The sequence below is a fragment of the Athene noctua genome, chromosome 1 (genome assembly GCF_965140245.1).
Source record: "Athene noctua chromosome 1, bAthNoc1.hap1.1, whole genome shotgun sequence".
Classification (NCBI taxonomy): Eukaryota; Metazoa; Chordata; class Aves; order Strigiformes; family Strigidae; genus Athene; species Athene noctua.
In genome coordinates, this window is record NC_134037.1 from 179,366,628 (window position 1) to 179,385,676 (window position 19,049).

Sequence of the window (19,049 nt, forward strand, 5' to 3'; positions counted from 1 at the left end):
CTTACATGATAAGAGCAGTGCCACAAAAAGACTCAGGATATTTTGAGAAGGATGGGCTAAGAAGGCAAGGAGATTCTTGCGAAGGAAAGGGAGTCTGGCTTTGAAATAGCTAAGAAACGAATCAAAAAGTTTTTGCATGAGGGTTAGAAGACAGAACAGCACAGGTGACATTAGGGCAGACATCTGCTTCAAAGCACCTGATCAAGAGAGCAAAACAGATAAAGCCTTCTTAAGAGATGCCTTACAATAAAGGCCTAGTTTTCACAGAGGACTTGGAACACTCCAACATCTGCTACAAGGTTAATACAGCATAATGAAGACAATCAGATTCTTTGGAAGATGCAGAAGGCAATTTCTTGACACAACTGACCAATGAACCAATAGGAATGTGAAAGTTGATGACAACCTAAGAGGCAGTGACAGTGTGTAGTCACCCTGACCAGAAGACCATTGTAGATCAAGTAGTTCATGATCCAAATCAGAGTTCACCTGAGGAGGCCCAGAGCTGTGCTGCCCACATCCTTGGCTGCAGGATACATTTAGCCAGCTTGTTGTAACAGTGGAGCTTGCAGGCAGCCCCCATTCAGCCCCCACAGTTACATCACTTGTGTGGCATTGTCTTTAATCTAAAAGCACAGCAAAAAGTTCACACATGTACTTCTATTCTGTTTGACAGTAGAAATGATTAATAGTTGTCTTACAAGAAAATCCAGTAATAGCTTGAATAATGAAAATGGGGTAACCCCTTCTTACAGACAGTCTGCCCCTATCAGAGGCCCAACGGATGCTGCACAACTCAAGGTTCCCAGCATCCAAAGGGATGTAAGATTACTTATACCATTCTTACTTTATTAAACCTAACACTATAATGAAATAGCACTTTACATTACATTTTACAGAGTCTTGAGTGCCTTTCTTACTGGGATTACAACAGACCAGCATCTCATGATGCAAAACACCATGATAAAGTGGAATTTAAGGTCCTGAAAGAATTAAGAAAAAGAGACAGTAGAATTACAACCCTGGACCTTCAACAGAACAGATTTCACCTGCTTCAAGGATCTGCTTAGAGAGCACCCTAAAGGGTAAAGGGGTCAAGAAGGGCTGGCTGTTCTATAAGGATGACTTCCTCAAAGCACAGGAGTGGCCCACTCCAACACACAGAAATGTGGGAAAAGTTTCTTGAGTTGGCCAGCATTGGTAAATGGGGAATTCTTGACTGAGCTCAAAACACAAACAAAGAGTGCAAAAGTGGAGATGGGCTACCTGGAGGAACAGAAAAGCATACCCTACTGACCAGCAGGGTCACAGTTTCCTTAATTTTTCCTTTGAAACCAAGGATTTTGAATCAAAGGAAAAATTAAGGAAACTGTGACCCTGCTGGTCAGTAGGGGATCTAGTGATAAGACACATGGAAGATATTAAAATTAAATCGAATTATTCTGTTACATATACATATCCAATTATATTTTCTAATGCGTAAACTATACCTTTAAGAGATCAGTAAATATTTCTTCCAGATATTCTGAGACACACACAAGACTTATCAGAACACAATGCAGGAGTATTACTTAAGGCTCATACAAGACAAAACTAAATAATAGACTAAGAGGAAACTGCCTGGAAGTATTAAATCTATTAAAAAGGTTATTCTTCATTATTCTTCAATGCACTGAAGTGGCCAAATAATTCTGTAAACTAACATTTCTTTTTGCTTGTTTTTAATAAGGGAGTTCAGTGGTGTTTATCTAAAAATATCTCATACTATAAAGAACAACCCAAACCAGACATACTTCTAAAATAAAAGACCAGAAAAAACATCTTATTAGGCAGGACATGTTGTACATAAAAGAACAAAGGGCATTCAATTTCTAAATCATTAAACTGTATTCCCTCAGGCTCCAAACGGCTCTCGTAACACACAAAACATAAGCAATAGAAAGGACAAGTCTAGGAGAATACATAAATTTCTATTGTGCTTTTAGAGAATCTGCATCACCACACACCTTCCTGCACACCTAGCTAACCTAAAAAACCCTGTAAATTTATACATACAGATATATGTATATAGGCATCTTCCCTTTCACATATTTTCAGTGTTCTTTCCTGCAAGTTTCTGCCAGCCCCCCACACCAGCAGGTCTAAAAGTGGAAAATCATCAGCTACCACACTTTGTTATTTATGTAATGATCAGCTTTAGGTGTCTAGGTGTTTCATGCTCGTTTCTTAAGATGCAGTCTATTCCTTATTTACCAGATAATAATGAAACCCTGCTCTGAAGAAAAAAAAAAGTTGGTTTTTTTTTGGTGGGTTTTTTTGTTTGTTTGTTTTTTGTTTTTGTTTTTTGTGGGGTTTTTTGTGTTTTTTTTTTTTTTTTTTTACAGACTTGCATTTGTGCTCTTCTCAAACATTCAACTGAACTTTGATAAACCTGGTTAGATAAAGCAATCCACTATGCATGCTCTGCAGATGGGAACTTAACCCAGAGTTGAAATCAGTGCATTCAAAGCATTAGTATAACAGCTATGGTTTGGTTGCCTGCCAGTATAAATCCTTCTTCCTCTCCAGCCTGGCCCTGTGATGAGCTCTGCCTCATTCTAATGAATGACACCCTGTTTGAGTGTCATCATCTTGTCTACCTAGAGACAGTCTCCGCTTATCTCAGTTGTCCAAGGATGTATTCATGTCACTTCTACAAACTCCTCCTACTTGCAGCTAATGTTCCTTCTATATACACAGTTTATTACCTCACAGTATATCAATACATTCCCTTTTCACCCTGAATTTCAGCCTTAAATTTTTCCTCTAAGCTTCTTTCTTCACTGTGCCTGTCTTCGGATACCTATGGTTCTCCCACAGCACCCTCTTATTAAGTAACAATATTGTACTATCAGCTTTGTATCTGATGTCAGAGTCCTCCTAACATTTGTGCCTAAGTCCCTATTAGCAAAGGATAACTCTGCATGAAGCTGCAAGCCCACACTGCAAAGGGGATAGTGGCTTTATTTAAAAGATCAAATATTTGACAAGTTTTAAGCATAAGCAAAGATTCTTTTCCTCAGCCATGTTCTCTGACACTGATGAACTGTTCAAGTTGCTTTTCTTTTCAGAAAACACAGCCAAGATCCAGTAAATAAGCAAAGACAGCCTATTTTAATAGTTTGTGAATATAAAATATATTTCCACTATTTTCAAACCAATGTGCTCCAGTATATTTCCTTATGAAAAGTCCTATCACTAAAAGAAAAAAAAAAAATAAAGAAAAAGAAGGAAAGCACTTTTCAGAACATCAGATCTGGTTTATCTCAACATTATTTGTATTAGCGTTACATCAGGAAAAAAGCCCAGATAAACAAGTAAACTTTATGCACAAACCACAATTAGCAATAAAGTACTTGTGATAAAAACATGTTATATACTAACGTAAACACAGTCATTCTGGAGGAGCTACTTCAGTTTTTCTGATAATGTTCCCTTAGCAAAGAAAAAACATATATAAAAAAATGACAAGGTATTTGTTTCTTATGCCATTCTCTCCAATTTAAATCCATACATGCATGCTGATGAAAGACACTGTGGCAAAAAGCTACATATTTATTGACGCACCGGTGGATTATATATTAGAAAATTGTTGCAATTAGGAGCCAACTCCTCAATTCACACAGAATTTACCCTCTCACCAATACAACAGAGACACATTGATTTAAAATAGCTGAGAATTTGATCCTGGCATGTTACCACTATTCATAAAGAGGAATATAAATACTTCGACATTCAAATTCTTAGACATAATTGCTAGCTTTGCACAAAAAGAAAAGCACTACATGCTGAGTGAACATGACCAACGATGGCCTGGTATATACCATACATACATTAAAAATACAACAACATTCTCTAGTTTTTATACTGTTTCTGGGCTTCTTATGTGGTGCTGAATAGACTTACTCTGTAATGCACTCAGAGTTCGACTGTGCGACCTACAGACAGATCATGTGGAAAAACTTCTTTCTTCATTCATATTAAAAAAAAAAAAAAAAAAAAAATGCCCATCCCATCAGCAGCCAAGTAAAAAACCCACATGCTCTTGCATTTCCAGGTAATTCTGTTAAGACTTCATGAAAGTGAATTAAATCTTTGTTTTCCTATACAAGTAGGAAGGTTGCATTAAAAAACAGTTCTTGATCAAGGAGAACAACTACATATACCATCCTGCAATATGTTTTTTTCTTCCTTCGTATACAAGTAACAATGCACAATCTTTGTTATCATGGTTTGGTAAAAATTCCCATTTTGAGCTAGTTAGTGACTGGTTTTAGGCCTCACCTAAAACCTACCTCTTTAGTTTATAACATGTTTGAAGTCACAAGAATTAGAATCTTCTCTCCTTTTCTTTCTCCCTTCCCATTACAACAGTGTTTCTCTACAACTTCAGTTTCATCATCCTCATTCTAATCAGTGATTAATATCACAACCTTAAAATTTCTGTCTATAATTTGGATCTTTTCTGTCTTAAGGTAAATGAAAATCTGGAGCAAACAGGCAGCATCTTTTCACATCTTCAAGCTCTAATTCATCCTGTCTCTCCAACTCTTTTCCTTAACAGTTACTTTTCCTCTGTATTTAAAAGGAATAAGCCAGGTAAAAAATAACCAAATCCATCAAAAATGTAAAGACCAATAAATTATATTTATTATGATGCCTACAATTAAACATGAACTAAACTCCCGGGGCAATTATCAAATGTTTTCTAGGCAACAAGTAGGACATGTCTGCTCTGAATCTGGGTGGTACCTTGCAAAAGAGCTAGGGAGAGGTGTCTCTCAACATTATTTTACCAAGGTGTAAAAGAAAAAAGTTAAGATGACAAACAGTCAGGGAAACAATGGGAAAAAAGATGCATGTCAAAGCTTAATTTTTAGATAGTTATTCTTTTTTAGTAAAACAGCCCCTAAAGTCACCTGCTCTTAGAGGCTGGGTGCAGGTTTTTTTTAACTGAGGATCACAAATCAGTAAGCTTAAAAATCACAACATACCTTGCCTTTTCTTCAGATCTCCAAATACTGGAAACCCTAGGTCTTAGTAAACCCACATGCTAGAAGTTTTAATAAATACCACTTTGTTTCAGAACTTCAATACAGTTGTTTCAAAGCTTGAAGCTGCAGAAAAAAAAAATGGTGCGACTACCTACAAATTTAGATCCTCACAAGCAATTCAGTGTCCCTACACAGGCTGCAAGAAAAATCACTGTTCCCTGCCAAAGAAAAGCCTTTCCTTTCTAGTTACCTGGTATACTGTAAGGTATTCTTATAGGAACTCTGACATTATACTATACTGTCAGAGTAGTGAACTCTTTCAAATGAGGACATAACTGAAAATATGCAGAACTTAAATTTCTTTCAATAATGCAGGAAATCCTAGAAACTTCTTGAGACTTGGGAGGTTACCCTCCATAAAGAAGAGAGTTGCCTAGTATTAACTATATTGTCACTACCAAAATATGCTCAAACTATTGATCCTGAATTATTATTCTGTAACTATCCTAACCCATCCAATTTACCAAACACATTCTATTGAGTGTTATAAACTCCCACAAGCCTGACAAGGCTTCAGCTTGAGATAGGATCTTTCCAGCTTCTAATTTTTTTTTTCCTTTAAGTCAGTATAATAGGTGTAAGCCACTCCAAATATATGTCCTGTGCAAGAGTCCCTCTGTGTATATGTTAAAAGCCGTTATAGGAACTCAGGCCCTCTGCACACTGTTAACTTTTTCTAGAAAATGGTATAAACTACATATAAAAATTTTTATATATTCCTGGATTGCTACAAATGAATTATTTTATGATTCTGAAATGCTTTGCTTCAGAAAAGTAGAACTTAATTTTGTTATGTGACTACACTGTAGCTCGAAAGACAGCGAAGTACTTTACGTAAGAGTTCCCTGTTGATGAGCAGCAAGTTTGGATACATCCAACTTACACAGTAGTTAAAAATAGTATAGACAGGTTGCCAGACTTCATTTTTGTCTGAAACAGGGCTTTTTCTTTCCTTTTTTTACTTCTTCCTCTTCCAAATTAAAATCAACAAGCATAGAAGTCAGTGCTTTCTCATTGCAGTTTGATTGTCCGACACCTTGTAGAAATTCCAGATGCATCCAACTCCCTCCCGCTCCCCCAAGACAGGTAAGTACTTATACAGCAGTATTTGGTAATTCATTTGACATCTAATTGAGACTGTTTGAGCATAAACTGCCTTCCAAAACATCTTTTCTTTTTTTCTTTTTTAAAAAACTCTTAGTTGAGATTAATGAAACATGACTAATGCTTCATATATTTCAGATAAATATTAAACACCAAAAAATGGAGGTTTGGTAGTAGATGTAGCCATTTCCTCTGACAGTATTGCAGTTAGAAAACTGAGTAACTGACTGCAAGGAAAAGCACACCCCAGCTGCCACATCGCACACATAGTCACATCTCAGTTATCAAAAGTCATTGTTTCACCCAAATAACAACACTTATGCCTGAGTTAAAGCAATTTACTTACCTTGTGTCTGCACTTAAGTACAACGCCATAGGCTCCTGAAACAAAGAAGATAAGAGATAAACCATTTTAAAGCAGAAAAAAAAAAGCAGCATAAAACAGTCTTCAGTCACCTCCTGGCTATAGAAATAATACTGATCCCAGTATTATTATCCAAACTTGCACACACAGGTATTGTAATAAATTTCTGTGCACTAAAACAATTTTATAAAAATTGTTTGAAAGTAAATGGATTTTAAAATGCTGAAATTTTTTTAAATATACCTGCAGAGAAGTTTGATAACTTACATCTCCCCTAGTATCACTAAAGAGAAATGAATATATTAAACTTTAAAAAAAAAAACAAAAACCACAAAAACCCCCACAACCACAAAACTGTCCCATTTCTCTTCCTTCCTTCTTCCAAACTTCTCCTTCCACCTGAGAATGGAATTAGAAGGAGCTGTAGAGAAAAAAACTGGTATTTCTTAAGATCTGCATACAAGCAATATTTTGCAAATGAAAGCTTACTACCATCAAGGGGACTAAGTCAAATCTATATAAAATTCCAATTAATTTTCTATTAAGATACTACTTACCTTCACCTACAACCCCAAGGATCTCAAATTTATTCATCACATTACCAATGTTAGGAATCTTCATCAAGACAAATTCCTCTTACAGCGAGAGCCACAAAACATGGCACAACGGGGAGCGTCCAAAGGTTTTGCAAAAGGCAATTGTGAAAAGTCTCTTGGAAAAAAAAAAAAAATTCCACCTTGATCAACCAGACTCCTCACACCTTTTCTTAATTTCTAGACAGCCAGTAGCTTCCTGGGGAAAGAAGAGAAAATGTAATCAGTACTTCATTTTATTTCAGTAAAAAAGTGCAGTGGTATATATACATCACACCAAGATCGTCTAACAATTGTTAGCGGACAGTTAATTTACTTCTTTTATGATCAAGAGAGTTTAGCAGCATGTATAATGGTGGAACCTACTGAGAACATGTATCTGACAGAACAGCTGGCCTTGTAATCCCATACTTAGTATGTCTATTACAATAGTAACTAACTTACATAAAGTTATTTTCTACAGGACAGAAGCAAACAAAAATGTTGATACGAATTACCACTGTGAGCAAGAATACACCTATAACAGTTTATGTTCTCAGCTTGGTGTACATTGACAGGTAGGTATAAAAACAAATGGTGTTTAGTCAATTTATTACTTGTTCACTGCAATGACAAAAAGGATAAGGTAGAAAGAACACTAAACAACAGAAAATATTCTTCTACTACTATTTTCTGTGATTGTTTAAAAAAATAAAGGAAATTATTTGCTAGACTGACTAGCAATCAGATATAGAAAATTATTTCCATTATAATGGCAATGTAATAAACAGGGGGAAAAAAATGTTTTCAAAGGTTTTTTTTCCCCCCATGTTTCCCAAACAGTGAAGCAATTTGTCAAATCAAGCAACTATAGAGAGGGAAAAGAACAAAGTTTTTTGTGTTCTGTTCTAGGCTCACCCCATCTCTCCTATAATTTTCTAAATCTGATAAACTAAACACACCAAAGTTTGGTTTTGCTAATTCAGACTGCATTTTTACCGCTAATATTAAAGACATATATTCCACACACAAAAATGGGAAAAAAGCTAAAATAGCTTCACCATGAATTGGAAGACTATAATTTCCACAGCTCAGTGCTCCAACAACAGGACTACTCATGAGGAACATGACGGCAAGATAGAAGTGGACTCATTTAATTAATTTATGTTAAATGGGTGAGTGTGACCTAATGATACTGGGTTCGGCTCACACACACGGGAAGCCTCATTGCTATTTACCATAAGCTAGGGGTGCTGGCCAAACACCCTGTGTTAAGTCATGCACAACAAAAAGGATGATTTAAGGGTGGAGGGACATCACAATGACAGTAACCTCAGCAAGACACAGGGAATAATTTGGGGGGATTTGTTATTTTAGAAGCAACAATCTAATCAGCCACAGTACTCTGGAAACAAACTTTGAAACAAAGCAGTGACTTCCAAATTAATGGGATGGTTATGGGGTTTGTTGTTAGTTTTTCAAAACAGTTACCCACTCCTTAATGGATTCTTTCAGTGGTTTAATTTACTGTTTTAATTAATCTTTTTTTTTCTTCTCTTGTGAATTGTATTAAATACCCTTTCCTTTCCCTTCCCTATACTCTACTCCTGTCTTATTTGGCATGTACTTCTCACAAAAGCCTTTATGCTCTTTGTCCAGGCTTTCTGGTTACAGTAACAAACTGAAAAAAAAGAACTCCTGGAAAAAGCACGAGCATGTGCTTAGTTGCACCCATCAACATCAGAACAGAGCCTGCACTGAGCTGCTTCATCTTTCCACTGAAACAGGCTGGTGCCAGGCACATGGGCGCAGCGGGCTGTTCCCATGCTGCAGCTGAGTGCCAGAAATACAGCTGGAGACCTTGAAAGAACCATTAATGCCATAATGTACGCAGGACTCAAGAAAACAGGTCAGCCACGTTCAAACCCTCTAAAATACTTGCTGGAAAGAAAGAAACAGTCAGAAAACATACACTGTTTTCTATTAGCACTATTCAATAACATCCCCAAATCCGCTACTTCGGTTCCCAACATCATTCATTGACAAGTCTTTCTAGAAATTAGTTTGCAGTAACATTACTTATTTGTTATTATCACCATACAATTGTCTTTCTGTCCTACAGTGTACACAATACTTTTTGGATATATGACAAAATAGTAAAGATGCTTATGAGATAATGTATCAAAAACTCAACAAGAAACTTAGATGCAGTTTCCTCTGTCCCTCATTCATAATTTCTAAATTTCTTATAAACTACTTAAAGCTATATAGGCCTGCAGCTTCTGCAAGCATATTCAATGCATATCTTTTTTTTAAATTGTAAATAAAGGTTAGATTTGTAAGCAGCTAACCTTATTTTCTGAAATCCAGTACTACACACCTTCCTCTCCTCACAGTCATGCAAGTTTTCCCTTTTTACTTCATTAATAGTAAGGGCTAAAGAAAGCTCATCTGCTTGTTACACTGGTGTTCCTTGATGCATGACATCTAGAGCAGCATTCACATGTAATTCCCTAAAGGCAAAAAGCCTGTCAACTCACTTACCGATGTTCATTCACCACTAGTAACAATTAGATAGGCCATTTCGCCGGGCCCAAAGAAACACACAAACCAGCTTCTACAGTTCTCCCGAAAGTGCATCATGACAGACAGCAAAGGTAATATAGATGCACGTATAAGGGGACTCCCAAAAGTGTACTGACCCACCTCTTTTGCGCTAGCTCAAGAGTCATCTTTGTGCACAAGTCTGCTGAGAACACTTTATGAGAACCTAACCTTTAAATGAAAAGGAGAGCTAATGAAAAGATGACAAATGGCATGAAGCAGTAGTATGGATTCATACCTAAACACTTTTTGCAACAGCTCTTTTGCCACATCTCCTCAAGCAGGACACTAATTCAGACTAGTTCTGTCCTGCAACATTAGTGAAGTCAGACTCGCTAGACCCATCTAATCCCTAGACAAGACGTATATACTTGTTTGAGATCTCTGCCTTCAAAAGCTCCCTGAAAGACTAAAAAGAAAGTGCTAAAAATACTTGCTCAGTGGGAGCACCCGCTGAACTTTCTGGGATATTTCTGCTTTTCGAAAGGCACTGGCCTTGTTAAGACTATTTTTGAAACCACTGATTCTTTCAGAGGATCTGGTAACATGAACTCAAATTCTGTACATCACTTGTGAATGGCAGAGTGAGCAACTGTAATAATAAAAATAAAAATAAAATTGAGATGTTTTAACCAAAAAAGTAGTTTCAAGAAAGTTATCCATAACTTGCATTATTCTCTAACTTTGTGAAGACAGTGTATTCTTTCAAACTGAACACTGGAAACAGCAAGGAAAACCTTATTAATAGCAACAACAGTTTCATTCTTTGCACTGAGTACCATATAGGTCTGTTCTAATAAGTTGCTTGCTGGCTAGAATGATAAGCCTTGCATAAGAGGAAATAAGGCCATTCTTTACCTCTGAAAGGTTCTCAGTTGGGAAAGCACTCACTCTCCTAACACCCCTTTCAGAAGAAGCCAGATTCACAGTACATCAACAATTTATGAATTAAACCAACAGATCTCTGAGATGGTTTCAATGTTACCTTGGCATTCTACAAAACACAGAGCCAATTCAGCAAAAAGAAACAATAATAAATTACTTCAGAGCTGTAACAGTGTGAGGTTTTAATCAAATGTAGTTGTTTTGCAATAGGATGTAAGGCTATATGTAAACCCCAAAAACTATATAAGCATTCTGGGAATGAACAGATGGACTAATACAGTATTACAGTACCTGATAGTTTGCATTTAAATTAAAACGTTGGGGAAAAACCCTAGCTCTTCTCCAATACCTTTTCCTTTCATGAACACTGAGAATTCTAGAGCATGATCCAAACACATTCAGTTTAACTGCTCACTCCAAGGCCTCAATCCTAAACAAAAACGCCACACATTATTTCATAATCATCAATAGCTGAGTGGGGTGGGAGGAAGCACTTTTTACATAGTTAGATTTTAGTAGAGACATTGATAATTATAAAAAAACCTGAGGTGGACATTTGTCTTCACAAAATCTGGAAAAATTAAACTCTGTTCTAGAAACATAGATTTGCATATCAATGTGTTGTACATCAAGTGTACAGTTTGTTTCATATATCAAGACAGAGAAAGTGCAATTTGGACTTGGATGAAGTCAGTTACAAACTTCTAATAAACTTCAAAGTCATCCATTAGCTTTTAAACAAGCTTCTTGCCAGTAGGTAATACAGCCCTCTTGCTTTCCTAAAACAAGTAAACTTAACCTTCTTATTTATTTCTTACTTAGTGAGAAGATTCAGTTAAGAATTTCTATAGGCTGGTTACATGTTCGTCTGTTGACTAACAAAACAGTGGGTCAGTAAACAGACAAAGAACTTATACCATATAAGCATTTTTGATGGTTACGCATTAATCCAAACCCTGACAGATCTTTGGCTGTACAAGGTACACACGTGGAAGAAGACATTCACCACCTCTATTAGTCATGATGTATCACTACTACAGCACCTTTCCTTCTCCTCCCTTTTATATTCATAGTTCTACTTCTTGAAATTTTCCAGGAAAACCCTAGTTTGAGTTACTAGCACCTAATTCAGTGAAACAGAATATACACGTGACAGGATCAAGAAAATAGTCAGAGAAATTTTTCTGGATTTACTGATCCAGAAGAATGCTCCAGGAATATTGTGAAGAATTACAGATTAGGAAGAACAAATTCAGTATTTGAACTGCTGTGAGGAGGAAGCTAGTAGTAATAGTCTGACTTTGAGAATGGAGAGGAAAAAAATACAGTAAAATACAACAATCATATCACTTGTGAAAATTTGCCAGTCTCACTCATAAATTTGGAAAAAAGATACCACTTGTTGTTCTTCCATTTTATGGATGGACAGCAGACCTAATGGGACAAGGTTCTGGAGGAAGAGTGATCAAGATGTCATAATATGGAGAAACTCACAATGTGGACATTGGGGGGAAAAAAAAAGCTGAAGAAGAGATAAAAAGCAACAAGAAGTTGCAATTAAGCAAGCCATTTTTCATATTCTAGGCTCCAATCTATCCTCCTCTGCTCATAAAAAAAAATAGGGAATGAAAAAGAACAGCTGGTGAAAATAAATACAGAATTTAGAAAACCATCAAACTTGAACAAATTATGTAAAAGAAAACCACCAAGGTTGCTTGCACAAGCACACAGTTTTTAAAATTCAGCTTCAGCATGCTTTTATTGACTGCTAACAACATCATTGGAACTTGACTTCACTATTGGGTTTTAGAGTTATTTTGCCTTTTTCTTTCCTTTTTTAAATAGGTCTTGATATGCTGAAACCCGCAAACTCATCTGAATGAGATACACATCGAGGGAAGTCATTGTCACAAAACTGGCCTAAAAGGCAGCAGGCCTCCATGGCAGCAGGGCCAGGGGTAGAGAGAGGAAGATCCTGAACAAAGTTCCCATCCTGCAGCAAGCACACAACTAGGAAAAGTGTTGAATCAGCTCCCAACTATTAAAGATGTTGGTTAAATTCCTAAAGGAAAACTGGGCTTGCTGACCAGGGCCCCAATAACGATTTGGTTTGGTTTATCTTGCTCTCTTGAGTAGTCTTCCTTTTGTATGCAAGCATAGATTCAAAAATAACTTCAGCTCATCCTGGATATATGAACTAAATTCACTTCTCTGAGTTAAAGCACAGGATTCATAAGCTTCTCTAACAGCTGTGGCCAACTCAAAAGAGTGGGTGCTTAGCAGGATGCTTCTAAGACCACAGTGACAAATAAGTAGACTGATTATCAAAGCTTGAGCACAAAAGCAGCTCCCATGAGTCATAACAGAAGGACAGGAAAGGCAATTTTGCTTCCATTTTAATCTTCCTCTCCAATAAGAACCTTAACAAATATATCTATTGTGGGTGTGACAGCTTCTTACGCAGTTTATGCTGGTCCTTACGCACACTGGGCGGTCTTCACCATACCTGTAGCAGCTCTGAAGAAAAACAACCAGTGTTCAGAGGCTAACACTTTCAACAGCAACCTCTTAAATCCAAAGCCTTTGCAGTTTCATCTGGCACAAGGAGACTGACACACATTCACTTCTATCAAATAGAAGAGCCCAACATTTGTAGTTGAAGTAAAATCACACTTCTGCTTACTGACATACTGCTAGGCAAACGTGGGCAAGGAAAAAAAAGTTGGGTATTTTTTTTTTTAGATAAAAGAAGGTCTTATTTCATAACAGAATGTCTTCCTCTGGAATAAGATAGTGTTTCTTTATCTGACACAATATTTGTAGTGGACTCCTCAGAAGTTGGTTCTTTCATTTTAATCTTTCCCTCTCTTCTCAGAACACCAGTCTCCAGTAATATCCTATTTATCTGTCATGTTGCTTACTATTTAGTCCCATCCTATCTTTGACAACCTGCCATGGTCTTTCAATCCCCAGGCTATAAAATAATATTACAGGCATAGCTTTTTCATCTTTAATAATTAAAAAAAAGCGCTACTATTTTCAGAGTTATACATTAGGACTCACTTTGTGACTCAATTCCCATATTTCTGTTTGAAGATTCATGCTTAGAAGAAAAAAAAAAAAAAAAGTGTTGAGCATGAAAGTCTTCTTTCTTTACTACAAAAAAGAAAAAAAAAAAAAAGAGAGTACATTCAAAGTCCTGAGCAGAGAGAGTTCCTGTCCGAGAAAAGTACAATACATTACCTTTAAGGGAACATGTTAGAACCACTGAGCAGCCAGTTGAAGGACTGCTCTAAAGTTGGAGCTCAGCAGGGTATTTGTGGAAAAAAAGGGCCTCTCACATTCTCCAGTTCCTCTATTCTTTGGCAGCCTACTGCCAAAAAGCACACTGCTAGGCTCATCTCCACAATAGCAGCAACCACTAACTGTGCACCAGCAATCCTACACCACCATGCTGGCAGCAGACAGAACAATAGATGCAGAAGACCTGGCCACTTAGAAAAAAGTCCTCTGATGCATTCCTAACTGGATCAGCCACCAAATCTTTCATACACACACACACAAAGCATACTGGTGATTTAAAAAGACTCTCTTAACTAGAAAAGATCAAAATTATTCTAATCTGACAAACTTTCTCCCTCCTACCAACCCAGTTTTGTCTTCATTGTTCTAAAATAACTCCCCTTCACATTCTAAAAGTCAGATGTTCCTCTCTGCACTGGCTTTGGCTGGGATGGAGCTTTCTCATAAAAGAACAGAAAAGCAAAGGTGAATATAAAGTATTTATATATAGCAAATGAATGCTGACACTGGGCATTCTAATGCAGATCAAAATAACCTCAATGACTACTCCTCCTTGTAATCTTCAAACATATCATTAAACACAGATTACTGGTTCACTATCTGAAGTAAAAAGAAAAAAAAAAATAAATCACTTTTTCCTTTAAAAAGACATACCAAAAGACATGGGGAAAAAAACCCATAAAAATATGAGGGGGAAGCCCCTCCAAATGTAATACTAAATTAATAAGAAAATACAATACATGCAAGAGAACAGTATTATATTTTAATTACACTATAAAATAATTTCTTCTCAATGCGTTTTCCAAGCAAATAGTCAGAAGCATTTTATTTAAATAATACCAAGCCATCTTTGACAAAGTTAACCTTACAAAAAATGCCATCAGAAGTTTTCAATAAAGGACAAAAAGAAGCCATGCGATTACTAACTGTCCTAATACCCAAAGACAGGTCATTTGAAGAATAAATTCACATTAGTATGCAAGCACATGTGCAGGAAACATATTTAAAGAACAACTCAAAGGCTTTAATTATTGGTTCTTTCATGAAAGTCATTACAAGTGATTAAACCACTCGGTGGCAAATGGCGTACAGTGGGGATTTTGGGGGAAGTGTTAGGGGCTTTTTTGTTTTGTTTCAGTTCGCTTTTTTTCTTTAATTAGAAAAAGACTCACTAACTCCATCTAATCTAAAAGCAACTTGCTCCAAAAAATCCAAGGACATTGAAACCTATAGAAACATCCCTTCATACAAAGCTTTACCTGAGTGTGAAGATATTGCTACTATTTCTATGTGAGTCTATCACAAGAGATTTGCTCCAATTTAACAGATTTCTGAGATAACAGTGAGTACAATTAATACTAAAAATATTTGAATGTGCTTATTTTAGAACTTCATAGGGTATTTTTATTATGTCCATTATCAGAGTAACTGAACACCAACCATGTTTAAATAAAATGTGAGTTTTGCCACACTTCCTTGGTGAAAAATAAAACTGTTAAACTTAGACAGGTGAATAAATCAGGTAAGTGAAACCCAAGTCAAGAAACCTAATCTCCAAAGTGGCTCAGGCTGCATTAAGACCTTATGACCATTATAATAAGCTGAAGTTCAATAAAAATATTCACATTCCAGATAGAGAATTAAAAAGAAAAAAGAAATCCCAACAATTCCTCTTAATTAACATAAGCTTCCTTGAAACAGAGGTTGAAAGCTTTGAGTCTTCTGGAATGCAGCACCACAGAAACAGCACCAGCAATCTATCAGGTATCAAGAGCAATTCTAGTTAGGACTCTGAATATTAAACTGAAAACTCTGAAATAAACTTTGTGTTCAGTGCAAATCCACTGCAGAGAAAGCGCAGCAACAGAGCCATCAACCAGCAATGTTACAACAGATGCCCTCATGCTGAGCTGCCTAGAACACCTTCAGGTAGGGGGACTTCAGTTTGTTACGTAAATTACTGCAAACATATTTGGAAAATATATTAAGGTAACCAAGTCAATTTGCAAAACTTGTAAACAGCTTCCCAGTGGAGAAAAAAATTACAGAAACAAACCGACAAATTTAGAGCTTTCATCTAAAAGCAGCAAAAATCAACTTGAAAATAGTCGGGCAAAAGCAAAGACTACCAGAATATTCTCTTTTGCACAAGATCATATGCTTATCTCCAACACTGCTAACTGCATCAGTGAATGGATTCTAATGAAGAGTTCATCTGTATACAAGAAAAAAATATGCTGGGAGCAACACTTACTCATATTCATTCATGTACCATTTGTTTTACCTAAACACAAAATTTAAGTTCTATTGAAATTATAACGACACTGTGGTGGTGGTGAAAACAGGCTGTTGTGACTTTTGTTTGCTTTTGAATATCTGTACTCAAAAATCTCTTCAATGAGCAAAAGATCCACTTTTGTCTGATACAGCATGAAATAAAACTACTACAATCAGGATAGTTCAGCGCTTGGCAGTTTAAAAATTCTAAGATCTAGTCGTCATGGATTTAAAACAACTAGAGTATTAGCTAAAGCAGAAGTTCTTTTTCAGAAACAAGTGAGCCACCACATCGCTTCAAATTGCAAAGCTGCAAGTGAACTCTAGGTTGGAAGACACATGCTTCTATTAGTATGCTACAAGGCAGGGGGCAGGTCTGCTACAAGGAAATTGGTACAACTACTACCTTCAATAAAGATTAAAGGCAACTGAGAAATTATCAAGGCTAACAGTGACATCCTGGACCACAGCAAGGCTGAATGTGAACACTGCAACCAGGCTTGGACCATTGGAGAGACTTAATGCTTTAAAGAAACCATTTGAGAAAACTACTGAAATTAATAGAATACTTCCCCCTGTATACCATTCCCCTATTTAAGAATTTAAGCTACGGTGGAAAAATTATTTGTTATTTCTAAACCTGGTATCTCTAATTCTATATTTGAACAGATGAGATTATGATTAAAATTTTATTTCTCAAACTTTAAAGACTTCAAACCCCGTATTATGAAATGGTACTGGAAAACTTACAGTAGCGGGGGGCTACAGGGGTGCCCTCTGTGAGAAGCTGCTAGCAGCTTCCCCTGTGTCCCACAGAGCTGATGCCGCCGGCTCCAAGACGGACCCGCCACTGGACAAGGCCGAGCCCATCAGCAACGGTGGTAGCGCCGCTGGGATAACGTAGAAATAAGCAGGGGGAAAAGTTGCTGAATGACAGCAATTGCAGCCGGAGAGAGAAGGGAGAATGTGAGAGCAACAGCTCTGCAGCCCCCGAGGTCAGGGAAGAAGGAGGGCAGGAGGTGCTCCAGGCTCTGGAGCAGAGATTCCCCTGCAGCCCGTGGGGCAGCCCATGGCGGGGCAGGCTGGGCCCCTGCACCCACGGAGGTGAACGGAGGAGCAGATCTCCACCTGCAGCCCGTGGGGGACCCCACGCCGGAGCAGGTGGGTGCCCGAAGGAGGCTGTGACCCCGTGGGAAGCCCACGCTGGAGCAGGCTCCTGGCAGCACCTGAGGGGAGCAGCCCCGCTGGGGCAGGTTTGCTGTCAGGGCTTGGAGCAGGGGATGAGTGTGAGGAGTCCTTCCCCTGAGGAGGAAGGAGCAGCGGAGAAAACGTGTCACCACAACCGCCATTCTCCATCCCCCTGTGCTACTCAGGGGTAGGAGGGGAAATGGGGAGTAAAGTTTAGCCCAGAAAGACGGGAAGGGTGAGGGGAAGATGTTTTATAAGATTTAGTTTTATTTCTCATTATTCTACTCTAATTCGATTAGTAATAAATTAATTTTCCCCAAGTCGAGTCTGTTTTGCCCATGACTCACTGATGAATGATCTTTCCCTGTCCTTACCTCAACCTACAAGCTCCTTGTTCTGTTTTCACTCCCCTGACCAGTTGAGAAGGAGAGTGACAGAGTAGCTTTGGTAGGCATGTGGTGTCCAGACAGAGTCAACCCAGCAGAGAAACCTAATTGCAAAGACTTTTAATGACATATGATGTTCACTTCTCTCCTGTTGATTTCAACTGTTAGATGCATTCTTGGGTTTTGTCTTTAATTAATGTCAAGCTCTTTGATACGGAAAATTTTTTGCTATGTTGAAGGCCTCTGGTGGTTGTTATAAACTAACATAGCATGGTTTCAAACATTACATCTTTATGGTATTGGTTCTTTGCATGAACAGAATTGCTGTGGTAAAATACAAGTAAATGAAAGTCTTACCAGGTAACTCAGGAAAAAACTTCAAAAACATTAGGAGACAATTTGATTAATCTCTGGAAACCAGATGTGGTAATAATTTTTTTTTTTCAATAATAAACAACACTTTTAATGCCAGCCTCCATAATGACTTTAAAAAAATAAAATCAAGTAACAGCTTCAATTGCTATTACAGCCTAGTGGTTTCCATTTAATAGTTAAAAGAAAAAAGACATTTTAAATATCACATAACATGAAAAACACCCTCAAAAGTATCACTGTTCAGCCAAACTTAATACAAATGCAGCCTGTACTTTTTTTATAACTTCATCCACCACCATCAATATACTGGCAAAACTTACATATCTAATGAAGCATGCTTAACTACTATTTTTGTCCAAAAGTTTAGTATTTAAAATAAAAGCCCAGTGAAAGAATGCCACAGTCCTAGTCAACATTATTATTCTGGCAAGCATGTCTCTAAACAAATACAAGAATTTTCTACTGAAAGGCATGAGCTACCTAAAAAAAAAAAAAGTGAAAGTCTAGTTTTTACAAGTTAGTCTATAATCTGAAGAATCATCCAGATTAGAAATTTTATCTATTAATAGAAAAATATTTAAAGATAAATAGGAAATGGCAGGTGCATGGCCTCTCTCCCAAGCAGACTGCTTCACAAGTGCCAGTAGAGCTTCTCTCTGGTATGCTGACGCTTTTGCATGTGAGATTCTCAGGGCAGCAAAAGCATGTCTGGATATGTTACTGACCCAAAAGAGGACCTGGAAAAACAGGTCTTGAGAAAAGGGAGATGCATCTAAACAGTAAACAGTGTTGGCAGGTCTGCCAAAGGAAAGGTAATAAAAAAACCTCATAATTGGGATTTTCATCCTTTATGCATCTCTCTATACTTTGAGTCTTCTAAGTTTAATTATAGAGTGGG

The 19,049-nt window shown here is 37.3% G+C and overlaps 1 protein-coding gene across 3 annotated transcripts in view; it reads right to left on the minus strand.

The window, feature by feature from the left end:
- CDKL5 (cyclin dependent kinase like 5) overlaps window positions 1–19,049 on the minus strand; it is a 138,332-nt gene that overhangs the window by 80,660 nt on the left and 38,623 nt on the right. For all 3 annotated transcript variants that reach the window (XM_074906597.1, XM_074906587.1, XM_074906606.1), the window contains exons 2-3: window positions 7,119–7,353; window positions 6,544–6,578 (exon numbers count right to left, since the gene is read on the minus strand). In XM_074906597.1, coding sequence (XP_074762698.1) covers window positions 6,544–6,578; window positions 7,119–7,182 — 99 coding nt within the window. In that variant the 5' untranslated portion in view covers window positions 7,183–7,353. The remainder of the gene's footprint in view (window positions 1–6,543; window positions 6,579–7,118; window positions 7,354–19,049) is intronic.